This window comes from Oncorhynchus mykiss, chromosome 5, assembly GCF_057628025.1.
Source record: "Oncorhynchus mykiss isolate SJ-2025 chromosome 5, ASM5762802v1, whole genome shotgun sequence".
Classification (NCBI taxonomy): domain Eukaryota; kingdom Metazoa; phylum Chordata; class Actinopteri; order Salmoniformes; family Salmonidae; genus Oncorhynchus; species Oncorhynchus mykiss.
Window position 1 is genome coordinate 3049233 of NC_143026.1, and position 24453 is coordinate 3073685.

At 43.4% G+C, this 24453-nt stretch overlaps 2 protein-coding genes across 7 annotated transcripts in view; both read right to left on the reverse strand.

Annotated features, from left to right (window-relative positions):
• Positions 1–6430, reverse strand: part of LOC110523091 (FSD1-like protein) — a 75711-nt gene extending 69281 nt beyond the window's left edge. For 3 of the 6 annotated variants that reach the window (XM_090233593.1, XM_036976577.2, XM_036976576.2), the window contains exon 1: positions 6100–6430. Coding sequence is in view for 4 of the 6 variants with exons in the window: in XM_036976577.2 (XP_036832472.2) it covers positions 6100–6114 (15 nt within the window). In the remaining 2 variants the exon portion in view is untranslated. The remainder of the gene's footprint in view (positions 1–6099) is intronic. The other 3 variants (XM_090233592.1, XM_036976578.2, XM_090233594.1) reach the window with 2 other exon arrangements.
• A 5-nt stretch (positions 6431–6435) lies between these two features.
• Positions 6436–15546, reverse strand: LOC110523076 (leucine-rich repeat-containing protein 19). Its single transcript, XM_090233595.1, has 5 exons — positions 15410–15546; positions 14125–14340; positions 9134–9644; positions 8742–8948; positions 6436–8014 (listed from the first exon to the last, which is right to left on the reverse strand). Exons 2-5 carry the CDS (start codon positions 14329–14331, stop codon positions 7668–7670), a joined length of 1272 nt encoding a protein of 423 aa, XP_090089721.1. The 5' UTR covers positions 14332–14340; positions 15410–15546; the 3' UTR covers positions 6436–7667.
• Positions 15547–24453: the final 8907 nt, after the last annotated feature.

Consider the following 24453-nt stretch of genomic DNA (forward strand, 5'->3'; position numbering starts at 1 on the left):
ATCAAAACACCATGTTGAAGACCCCTGACATCAAAACAACATGTTGAAGACCCCTGACATCAAAACACCATGTTGAAGACCCCTGCCAACTAATATCAACACTTAGATTTCCATTTAAGAAACATTGCCTTGTAATTCTGTTACCAAAAACCCAGATACTGTACTTGTAAGATATTTTCTAACTTCTCTCCCTCAGGAGGGAGGAAAAAGTTCACAGAAGTAACAAGTAAAGCTAGACCTACCAATTAGTTAGTGTATTTACTAATATACATTTTTATTTATTACAATTCTTAATTCTGATACCAAATCGGTAACAGAATAACAGACCAATCAGTAATGGTATTACTGCAATTGAACTGGCTACAGTGGGAACTCATAGTGTCTCCTGCTACTGTCCTCCCTTCCGCGGTACTGAAATCTACTGAACTGTACTACTGTACTGAAATCTACTGAACTGTACTGAAATCTACTGAACTGTACTACTGTACTGAAATCTACTGAACTGTACTGAAATCTACTGAACTGTACTACTGTACTGAACTGTACTGAACTGTACTGAACTCTAGTGAACAGTTGCCATCACCTGCTCCAGAGTTCATGTCAACACATGGAAAAAAGAAGGACTACGACACTAGTTATGGTTCCGTCTCCTTTATGACCCCACTCCTGTCATTGCATCAGTGTACAGTCGTGGCCAAAAGTTTGGAGAATGACACAAATATTAATTTTCACAAAGTCTGCTGCCTCAGTTTGTATGATGGCAATTTGCATATACTTCAGAATATTATGAAGAGTGATCAGATGAATTGCAATTAATTACAAAGTACCTCTTTGCCATGCAAATGAACTGAAACCTCAAACCAGTACACCAGTCAGGAATGGCAGCAGGCAGGTGTGAGTGCATCTGCACACACAGTGAGGCAAAGACTTTTGGAGGATGGCCTGGTGTTAAGAAGGGCAGCAAAGAAACCAAAGTCATTTTCTCTGATGAATCCCCTTTCTGATTGTTTGGGGCATCCAGAAAAAAGCTTGTCCGGAGAAGACAAGGTGAGCGCTACCATCAGTCCTGTGTCATGCCAACAGTAAAGCATCCTGAGACCATTTATATGTGGGGTTGCTTCTCAGCCAAGGGAGTGGACTCACTCACAATTTTGCCTAAGAACACAGCCATGAATAAAGAATGGTACCAACACATCCTCCGAGAGCAACTTCTCCCAACCATCCAGGAACAGTTTGGTGACGAGCAATGCCTTTTCCAGCATGATGGAGCACCTTGCCATAAGGCAAAAGTGATAACTAAGTGGCTCAGGGAACAAAAAAACATCAATATTTTGGGTCCATGGCCAGGAAACTCCCCAGATCTTAATCCCATTGAGAACTTGTGGTCAATCCTCAAGAGGCGGGTGGACAAACAAAACCCCACAAATTCTGACAAACTCCAAGCATTGATTATGCAAGAATGGTCTGCCATCAGTCAGGATGTGGTCCAGAAGTTAATTGACAGCATGCCAGGGCGGATTGCAGAGGTCTTGAAAAAGAAGGGTCAACACTGCAAATATTGACTCTTTGCATCAACATGTAATTGTCAATAAAAGCCTTTGACACTTATGAAATGCTTGTAATTATACTTCAGTATCCATAGTAACATCTGACAAAAATATCTAAAGACACTGAGGCAGCGAACTTTGTGGAAATTAATATTTGTGTAATTCTGAAAACTTTGGGCCACGACTGTGAACTGTCAATGTTGCCTACCTGAAATAACTGCAATGGAATTTAGCCTTGGGGGTCTAAATGAATCTAAATGTTCATTTGTATTTCATTGTGACGCATCATATTATTATGGGCGTCAGGAATCATAACTCTCTGAAAAACATAAACCTTTAGGGCTATATTATGTATTCATTACATTCTGTGTAGGTTAGCTAATATGGTCAATGTATACTGCATGTTAATGGAGCCCACAGTACATGGTCAGCCTATAGACAGTCTAAGACACCCACACACACCAATGTATACTGCATGTTAATGGAGCCCACAGTACATGGTCAGCCTATAGACAGTCTAAGATACCCACACACACCAATGTATACTGCATGTTAATGGAGCCCACAGTACATGGTCAGCCTATAGACAGTCTAAGATACCCACACACACCAATGTATACTACATGTTAATGGAGCCCACAGTACATGGTCAGCCTATAGACAGTCTAAGATACCCACACACACCAATGTATACTACATGTTAATGGAGCCCACAGTACATGGTCAGCCTATAGACAGTCTAAGATACCCACACACACCAATGTATACTGCATGTTAATGGAGCCCACAGTACATGGTCAGCCTATAGACAGTCTAAGATACCCACACACACCAATGTATACTACATGTTAATGGAGCCCACAGTACATGGTCAGCCTATAGACAGTCTAAGATACCCACACACACCAATGTATACTGCATGTTAATGGGGCCCACAGTACATGGTCAGCCTATAGACAGTCTAAGATACCCACACACACCAATGTATACTGCATGTTAATTATTGATGAAGGCTAGTCATTGAGGGGCATTTGGGATGTGTAATCTCCAGCCCTATGTTTGGGCATTTTGTATCTGTATGTTATGTCATGTGTGAGCGAGCGAGCGACCAAGCAAGTGAGCAACATGACATGATTAGGCAGATTTGAGGATCAGGCTTCGCTTCTATTTAAAACTGCTGCACGACACTAGGGACAGAGTATTAGTATATATGATTATCCATAACCCTACCGGGTCGTTCCATAACCCTGCCGGGTCGTTCCTTAACCCTGCCGGGTCGTTCCTTAACCCTGCCGGGTCGTTCCATAACCCTACCGGGTCGTTCCATAACCCTACCGGGTCGTTCCTTAACCCTGCCGGGTCATTCCTTAACCCTGCCGGGTCGTTCCTTAACCCTACCGGGTCGTTCCATAACCCTACCGGGTCGTTCCATAACCCTACCGGGTCGTTCCTTAACCCTGCCGGGTCATTCCTTAACCCTGCCGGGTCGTTCCTTAACCCTACCGGGTCGTTCCTTAACCCTGCCGGGTCATTCCATAACCCTACCGGGTCGTTCCTTAACCCTACCGGGTCGTTCCTTAACCCTGCCGGGTCGTTCCATAACCCTACCGGGTCGTTCCTTAACCCTACCGGGTCGCTCCATAACCCTACCGGGTCGTTCCTTAACCCTGCCGGGTCGCTCCATAACCCTACCGGGTCGTTCCATAACGCTACCCGGTCGCTCCATAACCCTACCGGGTCGCTCCATAACCCTACCGGGTCGCTCCATAACCCTACTGGGTCGTTCCTTAACCCTGCCGGGTCGCTCCATAACCCTACCGGGTCGCTCCACCTCAAAAAGCAAAAGAAAGCACTGACACCCACCATCTCAGATGATTCTGTAGTTAATAAAAGATACGAGTAGCATTCCTGAAACATTATTTTGTTGAAATATAATTTGATCTCTGAAAAATTAAGCAAATTGATTGCACCAAGATTGACAATTTTAATTGATAGGATTCAGATCATATTCAATATTAGTACCCAACATCTGATTTGGACCAAACTTCTTCCTACCAATGAGTAAGACAAGAAGAAACCAAAGAAACGGTAAAAAGCCACCTACACACCCCACACCAATCGGCTACTCCACGGTAAAATACTGACTGTCCAGGGAAAACTTCAAAATGCAGAACCCTAAATGACAGAGCACAAGCAGGGTGGGGGGTGGTTTGAAAAGTGAAGGAAAAGGGTGGTTTGATTCCACTGAAAGAGCTAAAACAAAGGAATTGATAGGTGCCTTTCCTGGGCACTGTAGGTTTTCAAACAACATGCAAAACATTGATGCAACTCACAACCCAGGCAAACAAACTAAATCTATGTGAAATCAAATGGAACTCTAACTGGCTTTTACCTAAGATTGATAACTCTTTAAAAAGCAAATTCAGATAGAGAGAGAGAGAGATTAATGATGTATAACACTCTCTAACAGTTACAATAGACCTGTACCACTGGGTGACCTCTCTCTCTCTCTAACAGTTATAATAGACCTGTACCACTGTGTGACATCTCTCTCTCTCTCTAACAGTTATAATAGACCTGTACCAAGGTGTGACCTCTCTCTCTCTCTAACAGTTATAATAGACCTGTACCACGGTGTGACCTCTCTCTCTCTCTCTAACAGTTATAATAGACCTGTACCAGTGTGACATCTCTCTCTAACAGTTGTAATAGACCTGTACCACGGTGTGACCTCTCTCTCTCTAACAGTTATAATAGACCTGTACCACGGTGTGACCTCTCTCTCTCTCTAACAGTTATAATAGACATGTACCACGGTGTGACCTCTCTCTCTCTCTCTCTCTAACAGTTATAATAGACCTGTACCAGTGTGATCTCTCTCTCTAACAGTTATAATAGACCTGTACCACGGTGTGACCTCTCTCTCTCTCTCTAAAAGTTATTATAGACCTGTACCACGGTGTGACCTCTCTCTCTCTCTCTCTAACAGTTATAATAGACCTGTACCACGGTGTGACCTCTCTCTCTCTCTAACAGTTATAATAGACCTGTACCAGGGTGTGACATCTCTCTCTCTCTCTAACAGTTATAATAGACCTGTACCACGGTGTGACCTCTCTCTCTCTCTCTAACAGTTATTATAGACCTGTACCACGGTGAGACCTCTCTCTCTAACAGTTATAATATACCTGTACCAGTGTGACCTCTCTAACAGTTGTAATAGACCTGTACCACGGTGTGACCTCTCTCTCTCTCTAACAGTTATAATAGACCTGTACCAGTGTGACCTCTCTCTCTCTAACAGTTATAATAGACCTGTACCACGGTGTGACCTCTCTCTCTCTCTCTCTCTAACAGTTATAATAGACCTGTACCAGTGTGACATCTCTCTCTAACAGTTGTAATAGACCTGTACCACGGTGTGACCTCTCTCTCTCTAACAGTTATAATAGACCTGTACCACGGTGTGACCTCTCTCTCTCTCTAACAGTTATAATAGACATGTACCACGGTGTGACCTCTCTCTCTCTCTCTCTCTAACAGTTATAATAGACCTGTACCAGTGTGATCTCTCTCTCTAACAGTTATAATAGACCTGTACCACGGTGTGACCTCTCTCTCTCCCTCTGACTGAGTAATATACTTAGAAGCTTAGATTGACAACACGTGTTCAAGACTAAACCCGTCCTTTTACTCTTCTCCCTCCCTTTATCCAGTACAAAAAGAGGACAGAGGCACATTATCCTCTTTTGATAGTCACTCCCTAGTTACACTGATAACAAACAATGCCACAAGATAAGCTCCTCTGGTTGCTATACAGTCCCTTGACAACAGACTTGAAACAAATTGTTGCATTTCAAAACAAATCGGATGCTTCTCTTCAGGGTGATGAATATTATCATGTTCCGAGATGGATGACAAAACCATGAGAACTTGACCACTACAATTAGCCTTTTTTTTGGGGGGGGGGGGTCCTCACGTTGATATTTTGCTGGTTAGTTGTTGCAATAACAGACTGTCTGATGTACACGCAGGCAAATAAACCATTATCCTATAGACAGATCTGCTGTGACTGTCAAACTCTCAAAGCCATACTACTAGCAAGTAGGAAGTCAATCACTTTACAGAAGTGCACCTGTGTGCAATCATATTCTATCTCAACATCAATGTGTCATATCATTGAAAGGGTATAGAGTTGTCCCAGGAAATATGCGAATTGAACCACCAGTCTTTGAACGAATACAGAGAAGAAGTAAACGGCTCGAAAGAGACATAGTAGCCTTTCAGAAGATATCTAGTTTCCAGGTCAACAGATTCTTCACAAGCAGGCAACAGAGCTCATGTGAAAATGTGTCCACCCCTGAAAAGCCGCTGAACGCATATTGATGATTCACATTGACAAAATAACGGCTATGTTGAACTAATGTTGGAGATCGTTTCGACCGTCCAGTGACACGCAACTATCACGTTGAATAACCCCGCTGCTTCCAAGCTGGATACAATGTCGCCGATCAGAATCGATATCAGTTCACGATACACCGGGTGTACTTACTTTTTGAGAGTCCATACCGCGGACCGAAACACAACCGTAATCAAATCCAATGCATAGGCAGGCAGGCACGCCACGCTTTCTCCAAAGAAGAAGATTATCCCACTGGATGGTGGTCAGAGTTTAGTGTACATGCGCAATAGTTTGTTAACCCCCACCCTCATAAATGAGTCGAGCTTGATAACAACTGTAGAGTCATTGTGCCCTCCACTGGCCTGAAGATGACTTGCAGAAATGTCCAAGTCCACTTCCAAGTTCAGGCACGAGGATCAGGATTTTGCATATGGATCACTCTACTCTCAGGGATTTCCACAAAGTCTCGCGATAATGGTCGGTTGCTGTGGTTACGTCTGTTTTTTAATATTATTTTTTATTAACAAACAAATATCAACAAACAAAATAGGAATAGTCACACGCAAACCAGATTACATACAAACTATTTACATTGCCAGGAATCCTAAACAAACAAATCTCAATAATAAAACACCTTTTAGTTGCCTTGTTGTTTTTCCTTTTAGTTAAAGTGGTGCCATATTGTTTAAATTCATTTATAAAGTGAAAAAAGTTAGGTTTTGATTCAGTTGAATTAGACCATTTGCATTTGTGAATATGAAATGTTCCTAATATTATTAAATCAAGTCAAATTGTATTTGTCACATGCGCCGAATACAACAGGTAAAGTGAAATGCCTTACAGTGAAATGCCTTACAGTGAAATGCCTTACAGTGAAATGCCTTACAGTGAAATGCCTTACAGTGAAATGCCTTACACCTTACAGTGAAATGCCTTACAGTGAAATGCTTACTTACGAGCCCCTAACCAACAATGCAGTTAAAAAAATATATTTAAAAATTAAATAAAACACACCAAGACAGTCGTGAAGAGGAGCACGACAAAACCTATTCCCCCTCAGGAGACTGAAAAGATTTGGCATTAGGTCCTCATATCCTCAAAAAAGGTTCTACAGCTGCACCATCGAGAGCATCCGGACCGGTTGCATCACCGCCTGGTGTTCATCCCTTCATTCAGCCCTAACCCTAACTGTTTACATACTATATTCTTGTGGCTGAAAATACAGAACGACAGAGTTGTGGATGTCATATTCACAGAGAGACGAGAGTAAGTACTCAAATATCTATTTAATAAGACAAAACGTTGATTACCTACACTATGTCTCCGGCAGTGGCCTAAATCACGACCTCAAAACACCTCACATGGTCGGTCCTTTCCCTGAATTACAACATTTTCAATACTTGCAAATATTTCCAAATGTACACAACTTTTAGGGTCCACGTTTTTGTAAAAAAAAAGGCCAAATAATAAATGATCATCAGCAGGCTATGCACGGTTTACGGACGGACAACCGTGGCCTTCTGATACTATCAGTGAATAGAGTAGAATTGGATAATTTATCGTCCATTATTTCAATGGAAAGGGATCATTTTGATGTCATAATACCCAAACTCAGGACTCTTGGCAGATTAGTCCAAGTGAGGACTAAGAGATGTCCAAATCAAATCAAACAGACACACACAACCAGAAGGCTGGGAGCAACTCAGAGAGCATTATGGTTATCTGTTGTCTTCATAGACCCCAGTCTCTATATAACGGTCCTCTATGTATCCATCCTCCTCATTATCCAACCCGTCTAGCCCGTGGTCCAGCTCATGGGCGCTGGTCTCCGTTTGCTCCGTGTCCAAGCTGAAACTAGAGTAGCGCCCCGTAGTGTACACGTCAGCATCCTCGTCATCTCTCAGCCGCTGGTGCCGGTAGTTGAACAGCAGCTTGTACCAGGACGGTGCCTTGACGGCACACACTATGAGCATAGAGGTGGTCAGGGCAATGGCTACCACACCCAGGAGAAACTTCCAGGTGTTCCCCACCACTGGCACCCCACTGCCACTGACTGGGCCCACACCTGAGCAAACAGAAACATCCAGGGGGGGTCACATACTTTTTTAACATTCTTCTGAGGTCTCCTCAGCAGGACGGAGGTCAATTCGAATTGAAGGCTGCCAATTCAGGAAGTACACTGAAATTCCAATTCAATATTTGGGAAAAGTGGGTGTCTATTTTCACTGACTTGTCAATAAACTGGAAAGTGTCATCTATTTATTTCATTATTGTTTTTCATGTTTGTCAATTTTCTATTTGAATTGACCCCAACCTTGCTCCTCAGGATATGGGGCCTCATCAGACCACATTGTTATAGAGTGATTTAACCTCCTTTCTCAGGGTAAGTGTGCTGATCTAGGATCAGGTCCCCCTGACCTGTATGTGTAATCTTATTTATTATGATCTTAAAAGCAACACTGATCCTAGATCAGCACTCTTACTCTTAATGAATACGGACCCCGGAGTCACGTTTTGAACTCTCACGAGGTCTCCTTGGAGTGCAGCTGCTCTTGTCTAGATGACGGTTTCCTGCTGACTGAATCATAACTGAAGTCATCTACGACAGTATCAGTAGGTCACCTCATATGCTTCTGTTCTCAACAGTAGCTGTATTCAGTTTTTTAACCATCCAGCAAATCAAAGCTGTTTAGCTTGAAAAGTCTAGATCATATGATGTTGACAAGAGGAGACTATATCTACTGTAAGACCAAGTCAATTGATTTAATATATATATATATTTTTTATCTTACTGGTTAAGACGAGGCTTGCATTTGTAGTAACTGCAAGTGACACTGAGTGTGTAGTGGTCTGGGCTGAGGTTGGCTTAGTGGTTGACTGAGTTGTAGGTGGCGGAAGTGTTGTTGTAGATGATGGCCCCGAAGAGCAGCTGGTACCGTTGTCCACTATCCCTTTACCGGACTGGTCCTCAGGGCTGGCACAGGTGGCATTTGAGACTCCTGAAGAAATACACACATTGCGTTTTTATCAACATGAAGGCACACTCGGTAAAGCAGGCCTCCTTTAAACATTGGTGTCAGTAGATGTCAGCATGGCGTAAGTAAGGACCACAGCCAGGCAGTGAATGGGGAAAAAAATAGACCATGAGGGTTACAAGCAAACAGAGAGAGAAAAAGATGCTTACTTATCTGAACCTTTGAGTCGGTAATCGATTTATTCCGGTTGAGAAATACACAAGAACAGTTCCAGGGATTTCCCTTCAGATCTAGCACCTTTAATGAATTGCTCTCCACAGAGATGTCGAACTCCCGCAGTGTGTTTCCTCCTAGCCTGAGGATAGACAGCTTCTTTAAATCATCCAGTAGATTTAGAGGTAGTGACTGTAGACGATTGTAGGACAGGTCCAGCTCCCTCAGGTTAACCAGGCCGGCCAACGCCTTTGGCTCCACTCTACTGATGTTATTGTGGGACAGGTTGAGGACCTCCAGCTTTGACATGGCCTCAAACAGCTTCCCTGGCAGGTTAGTCAACCAGTTACCATCTAGATGGAGCTCAATCAGATTGGAGTAGTTCTTCAGAGCAGCTTTATCAGCGCTGGATAACTCTATGAGGTTATTGCTCAGAATTAGTTTGGTGATGGTTTGACTGTAATTTGAGGGTATGAATTGCAGTGTCTTGAAGCTACAGTTCACAACCTGTAAATAGGATGACAAGTTAGGTTGAAGTTATTATTCAAGATGTATGCTATTATCTCATCAAAAGTTTCCCTCTCACTAAGCAGTTCATAGTGTCCCTCCTCTCACTGAGCAGTCCATAGTTTCCCTCCTCTCACTGAGCAGTTCATAGTTTCCCTCCTCTCACTGAGCAGTTCATAGTTTCCCTCTCACTAAGCAGTTCATAGTTTCCCTCCTCTCACTGAGCAGTTCATAGTTTCCCTCCTCTCACTAAGCAGTTCATAGTTTCCCTCCTCTCACTAAGCAGTTCATAGTGTCCCTCCTCTCACTAAGCAGTTCATAGTTTCCCTCCTCTCACTAAGCAGTTCATAGTTTCCCTCCTCTCACTAAGCAATTCATAGTTTCCCTCCTCTCACTAAGCAGTTCATAGTTTCCCTCCTCTCACTAAGCAGTTCATAGTTTCCCTCCTCTCACTAAGCAGTTCATAGTTTCCCTCCTCTCACTAAGCAGTTCATAGTTTCCCTCCTCTCACTAAGCAGTTCATAGTTTCCCTCCTCTCACTGAGCAGTTCATAGTTTCCCTCCTCTCACTAAGCAGTTCATAGTTTCCCTCCTCTCACTAAGCAGTTCATAGTTTCCCTCTCATTAAGCAGTTCATAGTTTCCCTCCTCTCACTAAGCAGTTCATAGTTTCCCTCCTCTCACTAAGCAGTTCATAGTTTCCCTCCTCTCACTAAGCAGTTCATAGTTTCCCTCCTCTCACTAAGCAGTTCATAGTTTCCCTCCTCTCACTAAGCAGTTCATAGTGTCCCTCCTCTCACTGAGCAGTTCATAGTTTCCCTCCTCTCACTAAGCAGTTCATAGTTTCCCTCTCACTGAGCAGTTCATAGTTTCCCTCCTCTCACTAAGCAGTTCATAGTTTCCCTCCTCTCACTAAGCAGTTCATAGTTTCCCTCCTCTCACTAAGCAGTTCATAGTTTCCCTCCTCTCACTAAGCAGTTCATAGTTTCCCTCTCACTGAGCAGTTCATAGTTTCCCTCCTCTCACTGAGCAGTTCATAGTTTCCCTCCTCTCATTAAGCAGTTCATAGTTTCCCTCCTCTCACTAAGCAGTTCATAGTTTCCCTCCTCTCACTAAGCAGTTCATAGTTTCCCTCCTCTCACTGAGCAGTTCATAGTTTCCCTCCTCTCACTGAGCAGTTCATAGTTTCCCTCCTCTCACTAAGCAGTTCATAGTTTCCCTCCTCTCAGTAAGCACTTCATAGTTTCCCTCTCACTAAGCAGTTCATAGTTTCCCTCCTCTCACTAAGCAGTTCATAGTTTCCCTCACATTAAGCAGTTCATAGTTTCCCTCCTCTCACTGAGCAGTTCATAGTGTCCCTCCTCTCACTAAGCAGTTCATAGTTTCCCTCTCATTAAGCAGTTCATAGTTTCCCTCCTCTCACTGAGCAGTTCATAGTTTCCCTCCTCTCACTGAGCAGTTCATAGTTTCCCTCCTCTCACTAAGCAGTTCATAGTTTCCCTCCTCTCACTAAGCAGTTCATAGTTTCCCTCAGACTAAGCAGTTCATAGTTTCCCTCCTCTCACTAAGCAGTTCATAGTTTCCCTCCTCTCACTAAGCAGTTCATAGTTTCCCTCTCATTAAGCAGTTCATAGTTTCCCTCCTCTCACTGAGCAGTTCATAGTTTCCCTCCTCTCACTAAGCAGTTCATAGTTTCCCTCCTCTCACTAAGCAGTTCATAGTTTCCCTCTCACTAAGCAGTTCATAGTTTCCCTCCTCTCACTGAGCAGTTCATAGTTTCCCTCTCACTGAGCAGTTCATAGTTTCCCTCTCACTGAGCAGTTCATAGTTTCCCTCTCACTGAGCAGTTCATAGTTTCCCTCCTCTCACTAAGCAGTTCATAGTTTCCCTCTCATTAAGCAGTTCATAGTTTCCCTCCTCTCACTGAGCAGTTCATAGTGTCCCTCCTCTCACTAAGCAGTTCATAGTTTCCCTCTCATTAAGCAGTTCATAGTTTCCCTCTCATTAAGCAGTTCATAGTTTCCCTCCTCTCACTGAGCAGTTCATAGTGTCCCTCCTCTCACTAAGCAGTTCATAGTTTCCCTCTCATTAAGCAGTTCATAGTTTCCCTCTCATTAAGCAGTTCATAGTTTCCCTCCTCTCATTAAGCAGTTCATAGTTTCCCTCTCATTAAGCAGTTCATAGTTTCCCTCCTCTCACTAAGCAGTTCATAGTGTCCCTCCTCTCATTAAGCAGTTCATAGTTTCCCCCTCACTAAGCAGTTCATAGTTTCCCTCCTCTCACTAAGCAGTTCATAGTTTCCCTCCTCTCACTGAGCAGTTCATAGTTTCCCTCTCACTAAGCAGTTCATAGTTTCCCTCCTCTCACTGAGCAGTTCATAGTTTCCCTCTCACTAAGCAGGTCATAGTTTCCCTCCTCTCACTAAGCAGTTCATAGTTTCCCTCCTCTCACTAAGCAGGTCATAGTTTCCCTCCTCTCACTAAGCAGTTCATAGTTTCCCTCCTCTCACTGAGCAGTTCATAGTTTCCCCCTCACTAAGCAGTTCATAGTTTCCCTCCTCTCACTAAGCAGTTCATAGTTTCCCTCTCATTCAGCAGTTCATAGTTTCCCTCTCACTAAGCAGTTCATAGTTTCCCTCCTCTCACTAAGCAGTTCATAGTTTCCCTCCTCTCACTAAGCAGTTCATAGTTTCCCTCCTCTCACTAAGCAGTTCATAGTTTCCCTCCTCTCACTAAGCAGTCCATAGTTTCCCTCTCATTAAGCAGTTCATAGTTTCCCTCCTCTCACTAAGCAGTCCATAGTTTCCCTCTCATTAAGCAGTTCATAGTTTCCCTCCTCTCACTGAGCAGTTCATAGTGTCCCTCCTCTCACTAAGCAGTTCATAGTTTCCCTCCTCTCACTAAGCAGTTCATAGTTTCCCTCCTCTCACTAAGCAGTTCATAGTTTCCCTCCTCTCACTGAGCAGTTCATAGTTTCCCTCCTCTCACTAAGCAGTTCATAGTTTCCCTCCTCTCACTAAGCAGTCCATAGTTTCCCTCTCATTAAGCAGTTCATCGTTTCCCTCCTCTCACTAAGCAGTTCATAGTTTCCCTCCTCTCATTAAGCAGTTCATAGTTTCCCTCCTCTCACTGAGCAGTTCATAGTTTCCCTCCTCTCACTAAGCAGTTCATAGTTTCCCTCCTCTCACTAAGCAGTTCATAGTTTCCCTCCTCTCACTGAGCAGTTCATAGTTTCCCTCCTCTCACTGAGCAGTTCATAGTGTCCCTCCTCTCACTGAGCAGTTCATAGTTTCCCTCCTCTCACTAAGCAGTTCATAGTTTCCCTCCTCTCACTGAGCAGTTTATAGTTTCCCTCCTCTCATTAAGCAGTCCATAGTTTCCCTCCTCTCACTAAGCAGTTCATAGTTTCCCTCCTCTCACTAAGCAGTTCATAGTGTCCCTCCTCTCACTGAGCAGTTCATAGTTTCCCTCCTCTCACTAAGCAGTTCATAGTTTCCCTCCTCTCATTAAGCAGTTCATAGTTTCCCTCCTCTCACTGAGCAGTTCATAGTTTCCCTCTCACTGAGCAGTTCATAGTTTCCCTCCTCTCACTGAGCAGTTCATAGTTTCCCTCCTCTTACTAAGCAGTTCATAGTTTCCCTCCTCTCATTAAGCAGTTCATAGTTTCCCTCCTCTCACTGAGCAGTTCATAGTTTCCCTCCTCTCACTGAGCAGTTCATAGTGTCCCTCCTCTCACTAAGCAGTTCATAGTTTCCCTCCTCTCACTGAGCAGTTCATAGTTTCCCTCCTCTCACTGAGCAGTTCATAGTTTCCCTCCTCTCACTAAGCAGTTCATAGTTTCCCTCCTCTCACTAAGCAGTTCATAGTGTCCCTCCTCTCACTAAGCAGTTCATAGTTTCCCTCCTCTCACTAAGCAGTTCATAGTGTCCCTCCTCTCACTAAGCAGTTCATAGTTTCCCTCCTCTCACTGAGCAGTTCATAGTTTCCCTCCTCTCACTAAGCAGTTCATAGTTTCCCTCCTCTCATTAAGCAGTTCATAGTTTCCCTCCTCTCACTGAGCAGTTCATAGTTTCCCTCCTCTCACTGAGCAGTTCATAGTTTCCCTCCTCTCACTAAGCAGTTCATAGTTTCCCTCCTCTCACTGAGCAGTTCATAGTTTCCCTCTCACTGAGCAGTTCATAGTTTCCCTCCTCTCACTGAGCAGTTCATAGTTTCCCTCCTCTCACTAAGCAGTTCATAGTTTCCCTCCTCTCACTGAGCAGTTCATAGTTTCCCTCCTCTCACTGAGCAGTTCATAGTTTCCCTCCTCTCACTGAGCAGTTCATAGTTTCCCTCCTCTCATTAAGCAGTTCATAGTTTCCCTCCTCTCACTGAGCAGTTCATAGTTTCCCTCCTCTCACTGAGCAGTTCATAGTTTCCCTCCTCTCACTGAGCAGTTCATAGTTTCCCTCCTCTCATTAAGCAGTTCATAGTGTAAACTCACCAGTCCTCCAGTAGTCACCAGTTGGTCCTCAGCCCCAGCTACTCCAGTAGTCACCAGTTGGTCCTCAGCCCCAGCTACTCCAGTAGTCACCAGTTGGTCCTCAGCCCCAGCTACTCCAGTAGTCACCAGTTGGTCCTTAGCCCCAGCTACTCCAGTAGTCAGCAGTGTGCTCGCCAGCCACACTAGCAGTAGTTCACTTGCAGCCATGTTCTTTTCCTTCAATGAATAATATGAAAGATAATAAATACCATAAAAAGCTATTGAGATTTCAGATCAAACTGAAGGGATATAGAAACAATAACAGAGTGTTTCCTTTCTGCTTCCCTGCTCACTCTGTATGGCAATGATGAGACTGTCTGTCTGTCTGTCTGTCTGTCTGTCTGTCTGTCTGTCTGTCTGTCTGTCTGTCTGTCTGTCTGTCTGTCTGTCTGTCTGTCTGTCTGTCTGATGACACTGACGGTACAGGAGATCACAGTCTGGGAAATCAACATCACAGGCTGTGTGAAGGACTGTCTTCTCTCTAGTTTCTATGTGTGTTTACTCCTCCACCGCGTCACAATGGAATGACACGGTACTTACCACAGTACTTCCTATCCATCATGACGTGTCACGATAATGGAATGAGGAAAATGCTGCTTTACTAGGATCATGATGGGAGTCTCAATTATCACTATAAATCTGTCGAGCAACATCATGATCATGAGCAAGGTATGCGGCTGATGGAGTATCAGTGACGCGTGTCTCACTGCCAGCTAATAGAGTATACATCAAGTTAATTCCTTGAATAACAAGCATTTATCTTGCTAAACAGATGTAGGATCTTAATTTGATCATATTGTTGCAGAACCTTTTTTTGTACTTGTAGTGTATTTGAGGCTTAAAAATCCTTCTGAAGTTTGTAATTTCCACTTTTTTAATTTCAGACTTGATTTTCCCTTACGAAAAATGTATCAACCCCAACAAAAATGTCTGTTAATTATAATCCACATAATAATGTCTTCTTGCTGCAGGATTCTTTTTTGTGTTGTAACAAACTGGCTCAAATTAAGATCCTACATCTTGTATCACACACAGGAATATTTTGTAGTGTAGTTTGACAAACAAATGTTTCCTGTTTGTCTGAAACTATGAAATTCCTTTAGCCACGAAGGCCATAGGTTGTCATGCACATTCTCATAAATAGAAAAAAACCCACTAGGACTTGTTGACATATCGAAGAATAAAAAACATGTCAACCCAAAAAACAATACATGACACTTTACAGATATTTAAGGGAAATTCTTACCTGTGTGGGCTGAGGAGTGGAGCCTGTTGGAATGAGAGCAATGTAGAGAACCTTTGGTCTGGTTCATAAAAGACGTTCAACTAGCTAGCTAAAGATTGACCACAATGTGTCTTTCTTATGAACTGTAAAACATTTCTCAGACTTTGTCCTCAAAACCCTGTGACACTATGATCCAGGTTATTAGTTAGTCAAATTGCATTTGTAGAGCGCCTGTCATTTTCAGACAGAAATCACAAAGATCTGAACATTATCAGCAACCGTGTCAAAAAAGGGCTTGAATAAAAAGACAAAAAAAACCTTTAAGCAATGTCTTTGCTTCAAGAAAATAATTTTATTATTCGTCATCATGGTGTTTTGAAGAAATTAGTGAAACGTTTGGGGCTAGGAAGAGCAAAATAAATATGTCCCATTGAGAGCTCTGGTGGTTTCTACAGGAAGGAGGACAGAATAATAACTCTGGTTTCTATAGGCAGGAGGACATGATACTAACTCTGGTTTCTATAGGCAGGAGGACATGATACTGACTCTGGTTTCTATAGGCAGGAGGACATGATACTAACTCTGGTTTCTATAGGCAGGAGGACATGATACTAACTCTGGTTTCTACAGGAAGGAGGACAGAATAATAACTCTGGTTTCTATAGGCAGGAGGACATGATACTAACTCTGGTTTCTATAGGCAGGAGGACATGATACTGACTCTGGTTTCTATAGGCAGGAGAACATGATACTAACTCTGGTTTCTATAGGCAGGAGGACATGATACTAACTCTGGTTTCTATAGGCAGGAGGACATGATACTAACTCTGGTTTCTATAGGCAGGAGGACATGATACTAACTCTGGTTTCTATAGGCAGGAGGACATGATACTAACTATGGTTTCTATAGGCAGGAGGACATGATACTAACTCTGGTTTCTATAGGCAGGAGGACATGATACTAACTCTGGTTTCTATAGGCAGGAGGACAAGATATTAACTCTGGTTTCTATAGGCAGGAGGACATGATACTAACGCTAGTTTCTATAGGCAGGAGGACCGGATACTAACTCTGGTTTCTATAGACAGGAGGACATGATACTAACTCTGGTTTCTATAGGCAGGAGGACATGATACTAACTCTGGTTTCTATAGGCAGGAGGACATGATACTAACTCTGGTTTCTATAGGCAGGAGGACAAGATATTAACTCTGGTTTCTATAGGCAGGAGGACATGATACTAACGCTAGTTTCTATAGGCAGGAGGACCGGATACTAACTCTGGTTTCTATAGACAGGAGGACATGATACTAACTCTGGTTTCTATAGGCAGGAGGACATGATACTGGGCTGGGCTGGACAATCTGGACCCTCTATTCCTGAAACTATCCGCCGCCATTGTCGCAACCCCTATTACCAGCCTGTTCAACCTCTCTTTCATATCGTCTGAGATCCCCAAGGATTGGAAAGCTGCCGCAGTCATCCCCCTCTTCAAAGGGGGCGACACCCTGGACCCAAACTGTTACAGACCTATATCCATCCTGCCCTGCCTATCTAAGGTCTTCGAAAGCCAAGTCAACAAACAGGTCACTGACCATCTTGAATCCCACCGTACCTTCTCCGCTGTGCAATCTGGTTTCCGAGCCGGTCACGGGTGTACCTCAGCCACGCTCAAGGTACTAAACGATATCATAACCGCCATCGATAAAAGACAGTACTGTGCAGCCGTCTTCATAGACCTTGCCAAGGCTTTCGACTCTGTCAATCACCGTATTCTTATCGGCAGACTCAGTAGCCTCGGTTTTTCGGATGACTGCCTTGCCTGGTTCACCAATTACTTTGCAGACAGAGTTCAGTGTGTCAAATCGGAGGGCATGCTGTCCGGTCCTCTGGCAGTCTCTATGGGGGTGCCACAGGGTTCAATTCTCGGGCCGACTCTTTTCTCTGTATATATCAATGATGTTTCTCATGCTGCGGGCGATTCCCTGATCCACCTCTACGCAGACGACACCATTCTATATACTTCCGGCCCGTCCTTGGACACTGTGCTATCTAACCTCCAAACGAGCTTCAATGCCATACAGCACTCCTTCCGTGGCCTCCAACTGCTCTTAAACGCTAGTAAAACCAAATGCATGCTTTTCAACCGTTCGCTGCCTGCACCCGCACGCCTGACCAGCATCACCACCCTGGATGGTTCCGACCTTGAATATGTGGACATCTATAAGTACCTAGGTGTCTGGCTAGACTCTAAACTCTCCTTCCAGACCCATATCAAACATCTCCAATCGAAAATCAAATCAAGAGTCGGCTTTCTATTCCGCAACAAAGCCTCCTTCACTCACGCCGCCAAACTTACCCTAGTAAAACTGACTATCCTACCGATCCTCGACTTCGGCGACGTCATCTACAAAATTGCTTCCAACACTCTACTCAGCAAACTGGATGCAGTTTATCACAGTGCCATCCGTTTTGTCACTAAAGCACCTTATACCACCCACCACTGCGACTTGTATGCTCTAGTCGGCTGGCCCTCGCTACATATTCGTCGCCAGACCCACTGGCTCCAGGTCATCTACAAGTCCATGCTAGGTAAAGCTCCGCCTTATCTCAGTTCACTGGTTACGATGGCAACACCCATCCGTAGCACGCGCTCCAGCAGGTGTATCTCACTGATCATCCCTAAAGCCAACACCTCATTTGGCCGCCTTTCGTTCCAGTTCTCTGCTGCCTGTGACTGGAACGAATTGCAAAAATCGCTGAAGTTGGAGACTTTTATCTCCCTCACCAACTTCAAACATCTGCTATCTGAGCAGCTAACCGATCGCTGCAGCTGTACATAGTCTATTGGTAAATAGCCCACCCATTTTCACCTACCTCATCCCCATACTGTTTTTATTTATTTATTTTTATTTTTCTGCTCTTTTGCACACCAATATCTCTACCTGTACATAACCATCTGATCATTTATCACTCCAGTGTTAATCTGCATAATTGTAATTATTTGCCTACCTTCTCATGCCTTTTGCACACAATGTATATATAGACTCCCCTTTTTTCTACTGTGTTATTGACTTGTTAATTGTTTACTCCATGTGTAACTCTGTGTTGTCTGTTCACACTGCTATGCCTTATCTTGGCCAGGTCGCAGTTGTAAATGAGAACTTGTTCTCAACTAGCCTACCTGGTTAAATAAAGGTGAAATAAAAAAAAATAAAAAATAATACTAACTCTGGTTTCTATAGGCAGGAGGACATGATACTAACTCTGGTTTCTATAGGCAGGAGGACATGATACTAACTCTGGTTTCTATAGGCAGGAGGACATGATACTAACTCTGGTTTCTATAGGCAGGAGGACATGATCCTAACTCTGGTTTCTATAGGCAGGAGGACATTATACCAACTATAGTTTCTATAGGAAGGAGGACATGATACTAACTCTGGTTTCTATAGGCAGGAGGACATGATACTAACTATGGTTTCTATAGGCAGGAGGACAAGATATTAACTCTGGTTTCTATAGGCAGGAGGACATGATACTAACTCTGGTTTCTATAGGCAGGAGGACATGATAATAACTCTGGTTTCTATAGGCAGGAGGACATGATACTAACTATGGTTTCTATAGGCAGGAGGACATGATACTAACTCTGGTTTCTATAGGCAGGAGGACATGATACTAACTCTGGTTTCTATAGGCAGGAGGACAAGATATTAACTCTGATTTCTACAGGAAGGAGGACATGATACTAACGCTAGTTTCTATAGGCAGGAGGACCGGATACTAACTCTGGTTTCTATAGACAGGAGGACATGATACTAACTCTGGTTTCTATAGGCAGGAGGACATGATACTAACTCTGGTTTCTATAGGCATGAGGACATGATACTAACTCTGGTTTCTATAGGCAGGAGGACATGATACTAACTCTGGTTTCTATAGGCAGGAGGACATTATACCAACTATAGTTTCTATAGGAAGGAGGACATGATACTAACTCTGGTTTCTATAGGCAGGAGGACATGATACTAACTATGGTTTCTATAGGCAGGAGGACATGATACTAACTCTGGTTTCTATAGGCAGGAGGACATGATACTAACTCTGGTTTCTATAGGCAGGAGGACAAGATATTAACTCTGGTTTCTATAGGCAGGAGGACATGATACTAACGCTAGTTTCTATAGGCAGGAGGACCGGATACTAACTCTGGTTTCTATAGACAGGAGGACATGATACTAACTCTGGTTTCTATAGGCAGGAGGACATGATACTAACTCTGGTTTCTATAGGCAGGAGGACATGATACTAACTCTGGTTTCTATAGGCAGGAGGACATGATCCTAACTCTGGTTTCTATAGGCAGGAGGACATTATACCAACTATAGTTTCTATAGGAAGGAGGACATGATACTAACTCTGGTTTCTATAGGCAGGAGGACATGATACTAACTATGGTTTCTATAGGCAGGAGGACAAGATATTAACTCTGGTTTCTATAGGCAGGAGGACATGATACTAACTCTGGTTTCTATAGGCAGGAGGACATGATAATAACTCTGGTTTCTATAGGCAGGAGGACATGATACTAACTATGGTTTCTATAGGCAGGAGGACATGATACTAACTCTGGTTTCTATAGGCAGGAGGACATGATACTAACTCTGGTTTCTATAGGCAGGAGGACAAGATATTAACTCTGATTTCTACAGGAAGGAGGACATGATACTAACGCTAGTTTCTATAGGCAGGAGGACCGGATACTAACTCTGGTTTCTATAGACAGGAGGACATGATACTAACTCTGGTTTCTATAGGCAGGAGGACATGATACTAACTCTGGTTTCTATAGGCATGAGGACATGATACTAACTCTGGTTTCTATAGGCAGGAGGACATGATACTAACTCTGGTTTCTATAGGCAGGAGGACATTATACCAACTATAGTTTCTATAGGAAGGAGGACATGATACTAACTCTGGTTTCTATAGGCAGGAGGACATGATACTAACTATGGTTTCTATAGGCAGGAGGACATGATACTAACTCTGGTTTCTATAGGCAGGAGGACATGATACTAACTCTGGTTTCTATAGGCAGGAGGACAAGATATTAACTCTGGTTTCTATAGGCAGGAGGACATGATACTAACGCTAGTTTCTATAGGCAGGAGGACCGGATACTAACTCTGGTTTCTATAGACAGGAGGACATGATACTAACTCTGGTTTCTATAGGCAGGAGGACATGATACTAACTCTGGTTTCTATAGGCAGGAGGACATGATACTAACTCTGGTTTCTATAGGCAGGAGGACATGATACTAACTCTGGTTTCTATAGGCAGGAGGACATGATACTAACTCTGGTTTCTATAGGCAGGAGGACATGATACTAACTCTGGTTTCTATAGGCAGGAGGACAAGATACTAACTCTAGTTTCTATAGGCAGGAGGACCGGATACTAACTCTGGTTTCTATAGACAGGAGGACATGATACTAACTCTGGTTTCTATAGGCAGGAGGACATGATACTAACTCTGGTTTCTATAGGCAGGAGGACATGATACTAACTCTGGTTTCTATAGGAAGGAGGACATGATACTAACTCTGGTTTCTACAGGAAGGAGGACGTGATACTAACTCTGGTTTCTATAGGCAGGAGGACGTGATACCAACTCTGGTTTCTATAGGCAGGAGGACATTATACTAACTCTGGTTTCTATAGGCAGGAGGACAAGATATTAACTCTGGTTTCTATAGGAAGGAGGAGATGGTTTGAGCAGTGGAGGAGGAGATGTAGCCCTGACATCTGTATTCTGCCCTGCAGGGTGGTATGCTGTCCTGTTGCCCTGACATCTGTATTCCGTCCTGCAGGGTGGTATGCTGCCCTGACATCTGTATTCCGCCCTGCAGGGTGGTATGCTGCCCTGACATCTGTATTCCGCCCTGCAGGGTGGTATGCTGCCCTGACATCTGTATTCCGCCCTGCAGGGTGGTATGCTGCCCTGACATCTGTATTCCGCCCTGCAGGGTGGTATGCTGCCCTGACACCTGTATTCAGTCCTGCAGGGTGGTATGCTGTCCTGTAGCCCTGACATCTGTATTCCGCCCTACAGGGTGGTATGCTGTCCTGTAGCCCTGACACCTGTGCCTAGGTTGTGGTCTGAAAAAACAATTCATAAACAAATTCTCTCTGGTCTCTCATCCTAATTAGGCACAAACCAATTGGCCTACCGTGTCTCCAGGAGTGTTGATGATGCGTTACCGGTCATGCTGAACAATATCTACCAACATTTAGAAAAGGCAAATAGCCTCGTGAAAATTGTAATCATTGACCACAGTAGCGCGTTTAACACCATCCAACCCCACCTTCTGGTGGATAACCCGGTGAATTTGGGTGTCAACTCTCTACTGATCAAGTGGATGAATAGTTTCCTTGTGAACGGTACTCAACAAAATAAGTTTACCTCTGCCTTCTCTGCGTCTAGATCGGTGAATACGGGAGCCCCTCAAGGTTGCGTTCTATCACCGATCCTGTACACACTGTACATAAACGATTGTCAAGCCTCTGATGCAGCCCTCCATTTTTTTTTTAATATGCAGATGACACCGTTGTTGTGGGTTTCTTTCACCAAAGACCAAGTCTCTCTTCAAGGGTTTTTGACCGAGAAACTGAGAAAATTCGTCCAGTGGTGTGCAGATAACTATCTTGAAATGAACGTTAAAGAAAACAAAAGAGATGGAAATTGATTTCAGAGGGAACAAAACTCCACTACCCACATACAAAAATCAACCAGTCAATAGAGTGGCCACATATAAATACCTGGGAATCGAAATAAACAATAAACTGAAATTCAAGGACTGTGCCTTTTGCAAACTGAACCTTCTTAATGTCGACCGCCATATCTTACAAAAATTCTATAAATCTGTCCTGCAGAGAGTGCTGACCTTTAGTCTGATATGCGTGTTCAGCAACATGTGAGTTCAAGACCAAGTCAAGCTTCAGCCGTTGATTAAGATGGCGGGATCATTGATATAGAATCAGCCACCGACGTGTACACAAAACTCCTCCTAAAACTTGAAAGTATTTTACAGGACAGTGATCATCCCCTTCACTCAAAATTCAGGCACAATAGCAGCAGGACAAGAGACTTCTTCAGTAGAAAATGGGGACTATTTTATTCCAACAACCATTAGGCTGTGTAATACATAGTCTGTTGGTCCCTCCAGTGTACAGCATATTGTACTGTCACTTTAAATGTGTATCTATAGCACTTTGAATTTATTATTTTGTGTCGTTTCTGTGTTTTCATATTTTATGTACCGTATTTTTAAGCACCTGACCAAATTAGTTTGGGAATTTAATTTCCCCCCTGGTGGGATAATAAAGTTGATCTGAATCTGAGGAACTGTGGAGCTCTGTTAGAGTTACCATTGGGTTCTTGGTCACCTCCTTGACCAAGGCCCTTCTCCCCCGATTGGTCAGTTTGGCCGTGCGGCCAGCTCTAGGAAGACTCTTGGTGGTTACAAACTTCATCTATTTAAGAATGATGGAGGCCACTGTGTTCTTGGGGACATTCAATGCTGCAGAAATGTTTTGGTACCCTTCCCCAGATCTGTGCCTCGACACAATCCTGTCTCGGAGCTCTACGGACAATTCCTTTGACCTCATGGCCTGGTTTTTGCTCTGACATGCACTGTCAACTGTGGGACCTTAAATAGACAGGCGTGTGCCTTTCCAAATCATGTCCAATCAATTGAATTTACCACAGATGGACTCCAATCAAGTTGTAGAAACATCTCAAGGATGATCAATGGAAACAGGAAGCACCTGAGCTCAATTTCGAGTCTCATAGCAAAGGGTCTGAATACTTATGTAAATAAGGTATTTCTGTTGTTTAAAAAAATTATAATTTGCAAACATTTCTAAAAAACTGTTTTCGCTTTGTCATTATGGGGTATTGTGATTACATTGTTTATTTCATCCATTTTAGAATAAGGCTGTAATGTAACAAAAATGTGGGAAAGTCAAGGGGTCTGAATACTTTCCGAATGCCCTGTAGGTGAACAGCGACTGTAGCTATCAGTACATCCGGCTAGCTGTTAATGACTAAAGCAACTTGAGTATGACCGAGCCCTCTCTGTCTGTACCCACTCTGCTGGCCCTGTAAATAACATCTATACAGCTATTATATTGTCTCTGATAACAACATCAGTCGGCCTAATAGCTGTCAGGAAGCTGGTTAAATGGTTAAGGTGGTGTAATATTACAAAGTTGTAAGGAAGCTGGTTAAATGGTTAAGGTGGTTTAATATTACACAGCTGTCAGGAAGCTGGTTAAATGGTGGTTTCCTGCTCTCAGGAGCTGGAGCAGTGAGTATTCTGTACTCTGATCTCACAACCGCAATAAACATCTCTGTCCATGTCATGAGGGCATCCAGCTCCCGAGATACTATAAAGACAGACATTGTGAGATCAGAGTACAGAATACTCACAGCTTCACACTCCTCACTCTGTGGTTGTCATGGCGCACCCGTGACCTCTCTTCCAAACAGGCCGTTTGACATTCATTAGAAACAGGGAATTACTGAATGTTTTCTTAGCTAGATTTAGCAAGATCTCTTCTTGTTCTTCTCTGTGAATGTTTTCATAGCTAGATTTAGCAAGATCTCCTCTTGTTCTTCTCTGTGAATGTTTTCATAGCTAAATTTAGTAAGATCTCCTCTTGTTCTTCTCTGTGAATGTTTTCATAGCTAGATTTAGTAAGATCTCCTCTTGTTCTTCTCTGTGAATGTTTTCAGTTTCACTTCTCCTATGTTTATCTCGTCAAATTGAAAGTTGTTGATTTTGTCACATACATGTAATCGGACCCCTTGTCACGTCCTGACCTTAGTTCCTTTTTTATGTCTCTGTGTTAGGTTGGTCAGGGCGTGAGTTGGGGTGGCTAGTCTATGTTTTGTTCTGTGTGTTATATTTCTAGGTGTTTGACCTGGTATGGTTCCCAATCAGAGGCAGCTGTCGATCGTTGTCTCTGATTGAGAACCATACTTCGGCAGCCT

Bases quoted from the DNA above. Each gene is read 5' to 3' on its own strand.
- LOC110523076 (XM_090233595.1), bottom strand. From the start codon at position 14,331: ATGGCTGCAAGTGAACTACTGCTAGTGTGGCTGGCGAGCACACTGCTG. The intron at 8,949-9,133 runs GTAAGCATCTTT...GTATTTCTTCAG, and splicing joins CGACTCAAAGGTTCAGATAA to GAGTCTCAAATGCCACCTGT. The intron at 8,015-8,741 runs GTAAGATAAAAA...CTGTTTGCTCAG, and splicing joins TGCAAGCCTCGTCTTAACCA to GTGTGGGCCCAGTCAGTGGC.